The 15232-nt window shown below is 42.6% G+C and overlaps 1 protein-coding gene across 1 annotated transcript in view; it reads left to right on the forward strand.

Moving 5' to 3' along the window:
• The window catches only part of GAS7 (growth arrest-specific 7), a gene marked incomplete at its 5' end in the record, with an annotated part of 14758 nt that extends 6134 nt beyond the window's left edge, over positions 1–8624 (forward strand). Inside the window, 4 exons of the mRNA XM_010086155.1 lie at positions 1781–1904; positions 3509–3588; positions 6836–6934; positions 7687–8624. Of these exons, the coding sequence (XP_010084457.1) occupies positions 1781–1904; positions 3509–3588; positions 6836–6934; positions 7687–7800 (417 nt within the window). The remainder of the gene's footprint in view (positions 1–1780; positions 1905–3508; positions 3589–6835; positions 6935–7686) is intronic.
• Between the last annotated feature and the right edge of the window lie 6608 nt (positions 8625–15232).

Below are 15232 nucleotides of genomic sequence, written 5' to 3' on the forward strand. Positions count from 1 at the left end.
AACTGTCTTTTTGTTTCATCCTCCCCTTCCTGATCTGAGACAATATCTTTCTAATACATTTGATGAAAATACTCCTTGCTCATGTGCATCTGGAAGTCACATCTATTGCCCTCAAAATGTGGAAAACCTTTCCTTAGAATAGCAGCAGGGGTCAGGCCAAAGGCTTGCGTGGCTCAGTATCCTCTCATGCGGTGGCCAAAAGCTGAAGAAGGCAGCTCGAACCTGGGCACGGCAGGTAACAAACTCTGTCCCAGTTCCCATTTTTTGTGCCTCACAGCAAACATCCTTACCTGAAAAACCCAAACAGCAGCAGCAGCAGCACCCTAATCACCCTAATATCCAGAGGTGTTTTAACATGAACATTCAGTAGGTGGCTGAGGTTGTGATTCAGGGAGAGTTACACCCACATCAGCAGGTAGCGGGAAACAGGATACCAATGTCTTGGCTGCCAAGGCGCTTATGCCAAATGGTATCCTCATGAGTGCAGGTTGGAAAGGAAAATACCATGCTGAGTCAACACAGAAGGTTGTATGGGCTTTCATTGAAGATCAGAGTGCGTGTGAGAAAGTTCACCCAGGGCCAGAATTGTTTCAGGATACTCAAGGTTATTAGACTGACTGTATGCAGGGAAGTCATTTTTCTGCAAAACAATAAGATCTTCACAGTCATATCTGCAAAGAAACACAGTCCTCAGTAGGGATATTGAAAAGAATTAATTAGAATGGCCTTGAGAAGAAGGAATAAAAAAAAGGTACATGCCATGTCTGCAGCATGTCTGATGAAGCAAACTTCTCACCAGATTGCTTTCCTGCAGCTCCCTCTTGCGACCTGCAGAGCCGAGCACAAGGTCTTGAAAACTGCAAATTGTGAAAAAAAAATCTAGTCATGCCTCAGGAGCATTGTAACATGCAGGCTGGTGTGACTGTAGAAAAGTACAAGGTGCTAACAAAATATAATCATCCAAATTTAAACACTGTAACTGGATAAACAAATGTGACCTATTTTGTAACAAGTCCCTGCAATACAAGTTATTTTTGTTTTATGTATTTAGGTACCCTCAGGAGATGAGGTGACAGTGTGCATATGTGGTAGTGATGTTGTGTTGTCAAGACACTTTACAAATTTGCCTGTATAAGTTCATTAATGATACTGATAAATCAGGTTTTAAAAGCTTGGAGAACTTTAAAGTAATTTAAGTAATCACTTGTAACCAGGTCTCAGGTTCTTGATTCCTACAGTACAAACTGCTGTTGTCATGAACCTGAATTAGTTTTTCTGAAGTAAGTCTAAAAGTTCCTATTGTTAGAGTTTCTGATAAGCGTATATTGAATCCAGAAGGTACTTAAAAATAAATTTTGTAAGATACTTGAAATTCTTTCGACCATTTAGATCCTAAGAAAAGCAAATGGAAAAGGTGTCTTAGTGATGATGGTTAAGACATTTGGAAGAAGCTCCAGCTCCCCTTTCTTCCAGAAATAGTGAGAAAGTTACTAAGAAACATGAAAGTCTGATGATGTCTTTTGTACTGTGCTTTTCTAAGAACCTATGAAGAGTTCAGATGCTTTTGTAATTTGTTGGTGACAACTTCTATATGGTGGCAGGACACTTCTTTGAACACCACATGGTGTCCTAAGAAGTTGAATCCCAGTTACGACCCAGTTTTATGCAGAGTCTCTGACTTCTTACTGACAAATATTCATGTGAAGGAGTCATAGATGGCTGAAAGCAGCTGGCAGCTCTTTTCCTCTAAAACATGTGACTCTTTCTTAATTACATCAAGGCCCGGAAAGCCTTGACAGAGAGACAGAAGGATCTGGAAATGAAAACGCAGCAGCTCGAGGTGAAGCTCAGCAACAAAACAGAAGAAGAAATTAAGAAAGCAAGACGGAAGTCCACTCAGGCAGGTGAGTACCTGACAGCAGCTGGAGGTGAGTGTAGCCCTGCAGACGGCAGGAACACGATGGCCTGCAAACTGCCCACCCACCCACGTGTTTCTTATTTTTTAATATTATAGCTACAAAGTCAAAGTGAACCATGCTACATATCTGTTTGGTATTAAATCCTCTGAAGAAACCTGGCCTGGTTTTTCCAAGTCAGAAGTCACAAAATGATGATTTTGATAATTGGGGTGAGATGAGGAAAAGGAGGGTGAATTGTCTTTTTGTTTTGTGAAAGTATGCTGAGATAACTGAATGTTTGTGCAGCTTTTGAAAACAGATTCAAAGAAGCTCAGCTGAGGATGTTTCTTCCATAAATCATAGTTCCTTCCTTGGTTCTTTCCTAAATCACAGTCACCCACAACAATGTGGGCACCCATTATGCTTCCTATTACCATCGTTTTCCTTGAATGTGAACTTCTTGTCTTGTTTCCACTGCTACTCAGTGATTAAAATTGATTTCTGTTCAAGGGATACTGAGGATATAGTAGTGTGTGCTGTATTGTACTGAGGACACAGCTACTTGATGTGACCTCTGCATGTTTTACAGAGGCTCAAACCACATCTACAGGATCTCTCGGGAACTGTCTTGAGATCTGCAAAGCTGATATGTGCAGCTCTGTTAGTACCTTTGCTGAAAATATGTGTTAACTAGGGCTTCCGTGTTTCATCCCTTCGTAGGTCCATTCGTTGCACAGTGATCTTTCATAGTTCTGAGGCTTTTAAAACTTCAGGATAGCCTGTCTGACTTTTGGGGAGACTGAGAAGAGTCATTCACAGTGTGACCATGTATATAGACAACCATTTGAGGAAAAACTAAAGCTACATGCTAGTGACAGGAGGCTTCATGAGAGATGCTCTTCATCCGTTTCCGAATTCACAGCCTCTGTGCTCCCTTGGGTCTTCAAAAATTGTTTGTAACAGATATTTTTGGAAGCAGGGGAGAGATGAAGATCAGATGGGAGTAACCCAGAGTGTGTGAGTCTCCCCATCGCTCTCTCCCACTTTGTGCCACTGGTACGGTGCGTGGCAGGAGAGGACTTGCCCCATCCTTGCGGGTAGTGCTACCCAGCAGCCCAGCTGGGGTGCTTGTGACACACACGGCAGCAGCATGTTGTGACCAAGCTTTGAAATGAGGCTGCTGCAAGCGGACGATAGGGCCAGAGAGCTCTAGACCAGAGCCCCTGTACCATCCCACCGGTTACTGCTACATGGCGTTGCTTTCAGCTCCCGTGGATTGTTCATGTGGTTCACGGCTTTCATGTTTCTGGCTGTACAGTGGCTCAGATTCACTCGCATGGGTGGAGGATAACCCTGAGTCAGATAGCTCCCAAGGAGCCTTCCAGAGTGTGGGAGCCATCAGTTTGGACTTGTCACGTCAGACTAGTCATCCCCTGTCTGGGTGGATAAGGGATAAGCTTATTGCCAAGCTTTAAGCCATGAATCCTGTTTTCGTTGAAGATTTTGGTTGTCACCCCAAGTTCTAAGTCCATGAGGGACTTCCAGTTTCCTTCGAAGTTCCATGACATTGGATAGAGAAGACTAATCTGGTGCTATCTTGAACTTTTCAGGAGATGACCTGATGCGCTGCGTGGATCTTTACAATCAAGCCCAGTCCAAGTGGTTTGAGGAGATGGTGACCACCACTCTGGTACGTAACTCTGTGTAGCGGCTTACCTGTATAACGTTGCGAAATTGTAACAGTGTGCAACATTCATCGCTCATAGCCAGGTACAGTGCAAAGCAGTGGTAAAAATTGGGTGATAAATCTCCCATTGTACTTCCCGTTCTCAGTTCTAAGAAAAATTAGGGGAAGGAGGAAATAATTGTTTCTTTGCAGAAGGTACTAAAGCAGTTCAAGGGTGCTAGGGGCCAGAACGCTGGACATGTCCCCAGGAAGGATGAAATAATGTGCAAGGAAGACATGGAAAAACATGATAAATTACTGAATCCACTTATTCATTAATGAATTTTTGTATCCCATGATTTTACAATTTCTTCACTGGTTTTGCCAGCTCAGAAGAGGTGTGCTTTAATTGCCTCTTGTTCTGTTTCTCTGAAGATAACACAGCTCACAGTATTCACCTGAGGGGCGTATACCTTTGGGGTTAGTCACCATGATGCCAAAATACAGCTTTGATGTGCTGTAGTCCTTGAAATACCTGTACTTTGGCTTTAGGGCTCCTCCCTCATGTCATTCCTTAGAGACCTTCTGGACAACAGCCAATTACTTTCAAAAGTGGGAAATAAAAATGTCTTTTGCATTTATTTTTCTCATTGGACAAACACAAAACAGTGAACTCCTCCTAATAAGAAGCAGGGTAATAAATTGCTCAGCATTTGGAAGTGTGTCAGTGCAATATTTAAACTGCAGTAAATAAATAAAGGCAGATGGGTGAACGGAAATCCAGGAGGCAGATTATCTTCCCAAAAGCAGAACAAGAGAGAAAAAGTTGGCTGTTCCTATACATGAGGGATCTGATTCCTCTCACACCTTCACTGGTGGTTTCTCACAGATGCAAATGACACTGACCATCAGTGCCACTGTGTCCAGATATGGCCAGATATATGTTAGCTGTGTTAGTTGCTCCCAGAGAATCAATACAACTCAGAAGTGCACTAGTAGATACCTTAAGAGGGAGGTCAGAGCCTGCAGGCTGCACATCAGGTTTCTCAGCGGTAAAACTCAGGCTGAGAAGGATTTGAAGGTAAGTCATTGGTATACATGAATATAAAATCTAAATTGAAAAAATAGTCTGCATCTGATCATCTCAGATACAGATCAGTTCATATGCAATAAAAAGTGAAGAGGGTCGAGGTTTGAAGACTGGTGTTTCCTCGTGCACCTTCCTCCCTGAAGTTTCTGGTGCAGATAAATGCACGTTCTGCTTATGGCATGCTAGCTAGTGCTGGCACACTGGGTTCTGCATTCTGGTCCTGCACATCTGCACCCTAAGTAATGGAATCTGAGTTCAAACTGGGCCATTTTATCCATAAGGGCAGTATATCAAGCGGCAACAGCAGCAGGAGCTCAGTCTGTTTCAGTCCTGTCTATACAATAAACTCCTTTACTCTTTTTCCTCCCCAGGCAGATAGTCTGCCACCTAAGGTTTTTGTGTGGTAATAATGAAGGATCTGTTTCCCAAAAGACCTTTAACAAAATACAGATAGCACAGGGAAGGCAATGTAGCAGACTGCCTGCTTGTATATGCTCAGTTTGTCCTCTACCATGATGCCCAGTAAGTGGACACCTGAAATGCCCTCTGGAGGTGGGGTTTTTTTAATTTGTCCCCATTGATGTCCCTGTGAATACAGAGCTTCTGAGTGATACAGCAAAGTCCATTACAGTATATGTCCTTAAATGTAGGCTTGCATAGCATGCTGCTTCCACTGCTGCTGTTCAGATGGACAAAGAGGAACTAAATGCAGATTTTGGGGTACAGTATCAGGAGAAGTGGGAGGCCAGAAAAATCAGGAGGAAAATTAGAGATCACCTGCCTTTTCGACTAAAGCGTTACTGGGGTCTGCTTACTGCCGGCTGAGTGAGGTGGAGACTTGTCCCAGCTCATCATCTGGTGAACAGATAAAACTGCTCTTGCAGGTGTCTGGTTAGACCAAGGCGCTCTGAGCTGTACACCCCAACGTAGTCTGCTGCTTCCCCAAGGAATCACTGTAACTTCTGTAGCTAGCAACAAAGCATGCAGAGCTTCTTGCAGAACACAGATTCCCTCTTGCTTGCAGCACCCCTGAAGACAGTAGCTCCTCTCTCTCCCTGTTTTGCCAATCAATGGGGATAGCACAAAGGACACAGGCACCAAATTAAAAAAAAAAGTAAACTTATTTTTACTTGTGTTTAAAGTGATAAAATAATGAGGTAAATAATACAGTGAAAGCAGCAAAGGTAAATAATAATACAGGTAAAGCAGCAAAATAATAAGTGAACTACTATAGCAAGCATAAAATAGGTAATGCCCCTAATCATTACTACACAGAGTTAGTGACAGTGATTAAGAAAGATCCATCACCAATTGCCCTGTTAATACGTTACCATAATCCAGATCCATGGTCTCTGGGGAGCCCGGTTGCAGCGAGGATTTGGAGAACCCTTCCCAGCAACTGGGAAATTCCTATACAGTGCATCCACTGCATAGATGAGGCTTCCAAATTTCCCTGCAAACAGTCCCGGCTTTTATACAGTTAAATAAACAACTTTATATCTTAAACTGTGAAAAAACATCTGGTGTAGTTTTTTTTCCTTGTTAACTTTTTCCTGCGTTTGGCCAGAACCTGAAAAAAAGTTCAGAAGTAAAGGTATCTGGTTATCTTGATTATGTATCTCTCAGCAAAGCCCGTCACCGCCCTGTTACATTCTGTCACGTAGAGGGCTGTGTGTCAGTTTGAGATAGGTTTCTCTCTTTTTGGCGAGTGGGGCTACTGTTACACAACTATCATCTTACAGACAGCGTTCCAGCAATGCTCTATAAGCATTACAACAAAAGCTTTTGTAAACTGGCATATTTTTATAAGGTAATACATTGCCTATGTGATCAATATTATACATATTAGATATATTGTTCGGTTGTCAGGTTCACCTAGAGGTCAGCTTTCGTTCAGGACCTCACTGCTCAGGCCCTGATATTTCACTCCCCTGGTTGTCTCAGTTTTGGAAAGGTTTCAACCTTTTTTCCGTTATCAGCCTAAGTCTGAAGTGATTTCTGTTGCTTGCTCTCTCTGATTCTCTGGAAATCAGAGGGATGTGCAACCACAGCGTTCAGCTCCAACATGTGGCCCTGGGACAGTATCACACTGAGTGGCAATCCTTTGTCTGTCATCCTTTCTCTGGGCCTTCAAGCTCAGCTTCCAAGAAAAAATATGGACTTCTTTTTCTTCATGTCCAGGAACTTGAGAGACTAGAAGTTGAAAGGGTGGAGATGATTCGGCAGCATCTTTGCCAGTATACACAGCTGCGGCATGAGACAGACATGTTCAACCAAAGTGTAAGTCTCCTTTTGTTCATTCCCTTTGGTCTTTACTGCACTTCAGCTGAGCAGAACAGTCCCTATCCTCATCTGACTGACCTGTATCAAAAGGAGATGTGAAAAGTGTATGTGCTCAGCTTGTCAGTTTGCAGCAGTACTGTACTGCCACCCTACAGTCCTGCTGCTCCCAGGCTCTGATCCTGGTTACATTTCATAGTGCTGGATTGCAGCTTTTTGCTGGGGGAGACACAAGGAATTGAATTACATTTGGCCACAATGAATAGAATTACACTACACGAGCCATGACTAGCTGTCCCAGCATGATGCACTACTCCTGGAGGTGATCTGTTCTTGCAAGGAAGATGGTAAATAGTTTCACTGTTGGGGGAGGGAGTATACATTTTTTTCTTATTAAAAAATTGGCTTGTTTTCAAATACTAAAATACAGGGGAGGTATGCTGACCGCACTACATGGTTGTATTTGGTGTAAGGTACAGATTGCAGGACAGGAGTCAGAGACCGTCTGGCCAATGCCTGGCACAGGAAGCCTGTCTCTTCTTGATGTTAAAAGTCCGCCTCTTCTCTGCTTCTTGCTATGAGGCTTCACATTCAGATCTGGCTCTTGGCCGCAGAGTCTCATGTACGTGCAGTTCTCACCTGTTGCACATGCAATGTAGGCGTGCCCATAGCAGCTCTACACTTCAGAGCAATGACTTGTCTCTGCTTGAAATGCACCCTTGACATTCTCATTCTTATTTTGTTCGTTTTAGACAGTAGAGCTCGTGGATCAGTTGCTTCGGAAAGTGGATCCAGCCAAAGACAGGGAACTGTGGGTAAAAGAACACAAAACCGGAGATATCCGACCTGTGGACATGGAAATATAGACTGATCTATAGTTGTATGTGATGAGTCCACTGAATTAACCAGGCTAATGTTTGTTTTTAAGGGTCAGAAGAGCATAGGGAAAAGGTGGTTCCACTACCAGACACCTTGTAAGTTATGCCTGTATGGGCTATCTTTGTTACATTTAGTCATTAAAATGGTCATCATTGTGCTAAGCCTTAAGCACCAGACATTCCAGGGTGAAGAAACCAGATGTGTGCTTCCCACCAGAGGTTCCCGAATGCACGCAGCTTCCAGAAGAAATCTGCTTTCTGGTACAGAAAGCGCTCTGTTCTTCGGTGACTTTGTGCTACGTTCCTTGCATGACTATCTTTATACAGTATGTTAGAACTCGCGCAGTGAGCCTCTGGCCAGCGAGTAGGTAACTGTGTGAACATGATGCAGGAGGCAAGGAAGTACTGATCATGAATCAGAGGTCTGTCACTGACTGCTTTCATGGCCATAGGCAAATCAATTAACTTTTCTGGCTCCCCCATCTGTAAAACACGCATGTCTCACAGCGATGTTGTACGAATACATTTATTTCATATAACAAAGTTTCCCACCGTGGCAGTGTAGTGATGGCCCTTCTCCCAAAATCTATGGAGAAGACTCCTGTCCTTCCTGTTGTATAACTCCCTCTCAGGGATACATAAACCCATTATCATCATATTTCTGTTCCAGGCCAATCAATGAGGTTCAGTGTTACCATCACCATTATTTATCAGGAAAGGCTTGGTTGTGCTATACCTACCTCATTAGCTGTCTGAGTGCCCTCAGTGACAGAAAGAGGTTATATACCAAGAAATACATGAGATGTTTAAAACCCTTCCTGGTTATGCAAGTTGTTTTCTCACAGAATCTCCTTAAGGACAGTCCTCTAACATTTTATTTGGGATCCAGGTTTAAATTGCCCTCTGTTGGTTCCTTCAGGTGAATATCACAGCCTTGAGGTATCTTTAATTACCAAGTTTGTCCAGCTAAATTGTGGGGTTTATCTTTTTTAGAGCCTGATTTTCAAAGGTGCTGTGCATCTGTAATGCTAGATTGCATTAAACGTAGATGTAGGTGCCCAGCACTTCTGTACCATCAGATTCTTTCCCTTAAGTTTTTCCTTTGGTACCCTTACCATAAACTAGCACAAATTCAACACTGCTCTTGTCACATAGTGCTATGTAGTTTGGAGGCTGGTTTTGAAAAGGTATTAATTTTCTTCTCCTGCTGTTATTTCTGATTGATTATTCAGTGTTGTTGTTAATGTACATTTCAGCATTTCATACAATGCCAGAATTCTTAAGATTCTTGCTTTAGATCCAGCAGAACCCTTGATTCTCACCACCGTGGCCTTTACTCAGTGTTTACTGTGGTGTTAGCTACAATTTTCCAAATTGTACTATTTCATTTCATCCACTGTTATGCTCCACTTTATCTCATTGTTACCATCTTTTTTTCCCCACCAACAAAATTGCATCGTTCTTTTCTTTTGTTCTACTACTATTCTAGGTTTTTGTTCACCAGCCTCAAAGTGCTGTGATTAGATCATTCAGAATTAACATTCCCCTTTACAAATACAAACTGCAACACAGAGAAGTCTTATCTGAAACATTCTTAGTATTGCTGCAGTGATTATTTTCCTGGTTTGTTATAAACTGAATTCTGTTGCATTTTCCTATTGTTCCCCTTTTCTCAACCATCTCTTTACCAGTATAAATTCGTTCCTGTGTTGCAAATGCCCCCACAACCCACTTCTCTGCTGCGTCGTGAGCCTTTATAAACCTTTGCATCCATGACCACTGCATGCTCAGGATTCGCGTTCCTGGTGTGACACCTCCCATACTGCACTTCCACTACACACTTCTGAATTTGCGACTACTATTTTATTCTTGGTGTTGGAAGCATCCAGCACACTGTTACATGAGTCTCCTCTGAAGTTCTTGCAGAGACCATTGCAATACAAATGGAACATGGTTTGCCTAAGTGTCGCGTAGTCCTCGAGCTCAGTTAGAGTGCCCGGGCTTCCCTAGACTCCTCTTCTGCTCTCAAGCAGGGAAGTTTCGTTATGATCTCTCTTTTTCAATCTTCCTGTTGATTCACTCTCTGTCCTATTAAATTTTTTGGCATAACAATGTATACCTTCCCTATCTCTACCATGCACTGTGGAGGACAGGCACTTTCTTTTTTTTTTTTTTTTAAACCACAGGTGCATGGTGAGCTTTCAAAACTTCAATGGCTAAAAATAACTGGAGTACGTAAGAGCTGCATCTCAGGTCAACCCCTGTATTCTAAGCTGTATTGTAAATTAAAATAAGCAAGGTTGACATCACCTCACCACATGCTTGTTTTGATTGCAAAACCAAGCTAGTTGTGCACTTTTATACAGTATTCTCCTTAATAAATATCTGAAATAATCTATTATCGATTACACTTTATTTTTCTTTTTTCTTTAAAGATGTTTGTTATTCTATCTATTTTAGACTGGAAATAACTGTCCATTAGCACAGGTTTCTCTGAGGACTGGAATGTATTTTGATTCCTCTACAATTTAAGCTGCTCTCAATTTTCAATTGTATTTTCTGGTAGTTTCTTTTCTCTTTTGTTTTATTTCCAGACAGTTTTCCTGCTTCTAGTTTTTGGTTCATTTGAAATGTTGCAGGAATAGCTGCACAGAATGATGATTTTCTTGATGGAGTCTGTACCTCTTTTTCACTTTAATAATCTGAGGAGCACACTTGTACCTGGCTGTTAATCTTTACAGGCCCAGCAAACTCTTGCACAGTGCTGCTCTGCAATGGGTGAGATGCTTCCTCTGTAGGTCAACTTTCATCTGTAATCAGTGGAAGCGTTAGGGAAGTTGTTGCTTGTAGACAGTTTGCAGTTTATTTCCTGCAAAAGATTATATTCCCTTGTGATACGACATTGCAGACGGTGGGATCAGTGTTACCTGGCTCATTCCCTTCTCTGGCTGATGGATCCTGGGCAGTGTGGTGCGTTACAAGTCAGGGAGTGCTGGAGCCTCAGTGCTTCTCAACAGCCAGCATCTTCAAAGAAGGTAGTGGCATGTTTGAAGGGAAGCATGGACGCCTCAGTGTTGCTCTATTCATCTTCCATTGACTTGCAAAAATGCAGTTGGACCCAGTTTTTCCTCATGCAGTAACTCATCGCAAACAGCTTTTTCTCTGGAGCAAGATAAAGCTTGGTGTTATGTTAAAAGAGCTAGCGTGTGCAAAGCATGATGATGTTGCAATGTAACTGATTAACAGGAATAGCAAAGTAAGTCTCTTGCCACCATACCTGCTGAGTTCATGGGTCACCTTGTTTCATCTGGCAGGGGGGCTCACACGCTTGATGCAAGTTTTTACAATTTGAGTCACTACAGGCGTCAGCCTTTCTTTATTGAGTGAAAAAGCTGTCTTACATCTTCATACGGCTCTGTGGTCACAGAGCAGAAGGTGAACTTTCAATTAATACCGTTCGCTTTCACCTGAAGAGGTGCAATTAGCTGGAGTTTGCCTCTGGTTCTTACCTGGTACCTCTCCTTGCCTGGGTGTTTGTTGAAGCCGCCTGTGTTTCAAGAGTCCTGCTCCTGCAGAGCTCCCTCTTTGTGTAAGCGATGCTGTCACATACTTGTCTTGTGCCTCTGGCTCCCTGGTGAACTCTGCTTCAGCCAGAGCCTTTTGGCCCTTCATGCAGCTCAAGGGCTACATGAAGCCTGACAGCTTTGAATCCGTTGGGTGTTAATGAGCTGAAAGCAATGAGTCCTTTATCACAGGGACCAAGTGCGCTCTTCTCCCATCACTGGCAAGATTCCAGTTGCTTTCATAGAGCAACATCCAAAAAAGCCTAATTCTCAGATTTCCAGTCTGATCCAGCTTCACTCACATCTGTAACTCACATTTGTTCATCACTTCTATGTGTTGGACATCTTTTGAAAGACTTCCGTTGTTCCCTTATAGGAATGTTATCTCATTATTGGACACTGGGATCTTTAGAGATAGCTTTAATTTTTTTTAATGTTAGAATATCATAACAGCAGTGAAAGTCATTTGGCAATCTCTGTTATGTTTCTAGAATACCTTTCCCCCTCTGCAGCCCTGCCTGAGCTGTTGTGGGGGAGCTGTGCTCCCCCTCGTGTTGCAGTTACTGTAAACCCTGCCATGGTTCTTCCTCTTTGCACAACAGGCAGCGTGCAAACTTGTGCTCGAGTTCTCTTTACCCTTCATGCATCTGCGCAGTTCCGTGTTGCAGAATTAGCTGCTTTTTGTTTAACTGACAGCTCCATGCTGTAATGTCAGTGTGTGTAGCTGTCTTGTGACAGTGAACTGCACGCAGATCACCTCTTTTTTGTTGTTTGTTTTTGTTTCTGTTTTTTCTAACAGGAATTTTCTATAAAGCATTCACAGGAAACTTTTACATGTTCAGTCATAGTTGCTCATACCTTCTCAGAACCTCTTTAAATTTGTCCCTGTTTTTAATGTCCTTATTATAATATTTGCTGCAAGTTAGACTCTTCATGTAGAAATGTGCACTCTCCTTTTCACCTGCTCTTTGGAAGCGCTCAGCAGCCAGCGATTTCTTTGAACACAGCAGGGAGCGTGTAGGTGATAAGAGACTTTGAAAATCAGGCTAACAAATAGAAATGCACAAGCCTCTTTTTTCCTGAGTTGTTGAGTACATGTATAAGATAAACCTTAAGAAATGAGAAGCTCAAATACTTCATACATAAGACGTAGCTGCTATACATGCCGTTCCCAGCAGCTCCACAAGTGACCCTGTGTCAGGCAGTGGCAGGAGTACAGCTGTAGAGCGTGGGCCTACAGCTCACCTTCTGCCGCAGCTCTAAAAACCCAAAGCCAAAATTACGTGAAAAAGTAGCTGTGCCCATTATTTCTTCAGTCACACGCAGGGAGATAAGAGCACTGCTTTCCCAGGTGGGTCCTTCACTATCAAGCACCTTAAGAAATCCAGACCAGCACCTTGAAGGTTCCCCCTGGCATGAGTAGATGTGACTTCTTGGTGTGATCATTTGATTGTTTCCTTCTGAATTGCAAACATACGTGCTATTTTATAGTAGCTAGCAGGCTCTTTTGCACCAGTGCCGCCGGCTGGGTCTGGCAGGCAGAGTCTGGTGTCCTGGAGGCAGTCCTTATATTTCTGCTTTGCAAGAACTAGGACTTCAAAAGACAATGTCAAAAAAGGCAGTTTTCAAAATAATGAGCTTTCCTGATCACACACCTTCTGGAAAGGCTGGAGGCTTTTAGCTACCCAGCATGTTTTGAAATAGGAGAATGAGGTCCCAGAGGTTGCCGATGCATTGCTGTGAACGGCTCTTGCTGAGTGGGCATTCTTCCTGTACTTGTACAGAGGTAGGGAACGGCTGCCAGGCATGCTGCTTTGCACAGCAGAGGTGTCTGACATTTTACCAGGGCCTGCTGGGCACATTTAACTTAACCAGGCGGGCAATAGGCACAGGCAGGTTCCAATTAAAAACAGACACAGAGGGCAGGAAAATATGTAGCTGCCCCAATGGTATCTGAGCTTCTCAACACAAGGCACTTGTCTCCCCCAGACCCTGATGGGTCCAGTAAGAGGCTCATCACTCTCAGAATTCTGCTTAGCACATGAAAATCAGTGATGAAACATTCCCTTGTATCTATTGCTTGATAACAGGGCTCTCCAACTATCACCTGGTTGCGTCAGCGGGAAACCAGTATGTGGCAATGCCACACTGGTGACGACATTGTTGGTGACGACTGGTTTTTGGCATCTGGCAGCACTGGGATCTCCTGTGCCCTTGCACTGAACTGACAGTAAGTCAGGCGGAGACCTATCAAGCCTGGTGTGCAAGTGTTCTCCAGGAGCTTGGAGCACGCGGCCTTTCTGTTGCATAATGGTGATGAAGTCTTTCCCATTAGCAAACCCCTGTCTTTTTCTGAGAAGCACTATTGTATAAATAATATTCTTTACTTTGTCTTGTGGTCGGATTTTACTCATATAAACGTGCATCTTTCATTTCTTATTTTTTCCTCTGCATTGTTGCTGTAGCCACCCCTCCAGCACTGAGATTCACCAGTTTTCAGGATCTTTTCTTTAATTTAGAGTTTTCATAGAATGTCTCTGCTGCTTTAATGTGCTGCAGGAAACTTCTTGTTTTGGGGTATTTTCTGAGAGTGGTAAGTGCATGCTTTTTGGAGGGGTTATTTTGGTTTCTGTGTTGGAATTTTTTTTTATCAGCCACCTGGTTTGGAAGTGCAATGATTCTTTTTTGTGCTATTCACTTTTCTTCCTGGATGTTTTTTTCTGAAGGGACCAACACATAGCACAATTTGACTTAAATTTCTAATCCCATGCATTCCTGAAGGCAGAAACCTTTCATGCCTAATGATGCATCTGATTCTGAAACATGTATGTGGATAAAATCTTTCATAGACCAATAAAAAATAAGTCTTAGGTTAACCGTATACAGAAAAAAAAATATATAAATTTGAAACATTCAAATTTAATTCCCTCAACTTACATTAAGTTGAACTATTTCAGGTGTGTTGTAAGAGACAAACTCAGTGGATATTCAGAGCAAAAGCTTTTCAGCTGCTGTATTCAGGTTCAGTGAGTGGACAAGACTATAATTTTGAATATATGCAGTCTTTCAGGGCTATGATTTAACAAGTAACTTAGTAATGGCTTGTATCACAACCCTACTAAAATTCTGCTCATAGTTCCCCTTGAAGTGCCTCTTTAAATTGTACCTGCTGCAAGCATGTGAAATACACAGGTTCACCCTGTATTTTTACAATAAATAATTTACAAAACTCAGGAGCAGCCAGTATGCACAGATCTGTGCAGGATTCTCAGCCCTCCTTCCTTGCTCTGCACTGGGCACTCTTTTAGGGCATCCACATATCCCGTAGACCTGCCTTTGTCTCACTGATCATTCACTGTCTGGCACAGCCATCCTAAATTCTCAATGGATCAGGAAAGGTTAGACTTAGAAGCAACTGCATTGACAGACAGATGCTAACCTCATCTTCTGACGCATCCCTCAGTAGAAGGGTCTCGGTAGAATAAACAGGGAATTCTGCATAAAAATAGTTGAATAAGTGGCACTGGAGGCCTAAGTAGGCCTTTATTGTGTAAAATTGAAATTAAAAAATCCACTTTTTTAAAAGCAGTTGCTTAGAATAAGTTTTCTGGAACTTGAAGTCTAAAGCTGAATAGTGATTTTGGGGATCTCACATCTGCATGATGTGACAATCCTAGTCATTTGAATTGGGGAACGCTTGACCTGAAATCCTATGTTCCTTTGGAGATTTTTGAAGTGATGGCTGAGATTTTCAGAACAGCCTAAGGAATGTGGATGTCCATTTACCGCTCTTACACTCCAGCAGATTGAAAACACTCTTTAGGAACAGCAACCTCTGTCCATTATGAAAAAAAATG

Source organism: Pterocles gutturalis, unplaced genomic scaffold (assembly GCF_000699245.1).
Source record: "Pterocles gutturalis isolate BGI_N339 unplaced genomic scaffold, ASM69924v1 scaffold51245, whole genome shotgun sequence".
In the NCBI taxonomy this organism is placed as follows: Eukaryota; Metazoa; Chordata; class Aves; order Pterocliformes; family Pteroclidae; genus Pterocles; species Pterocles gutturalis.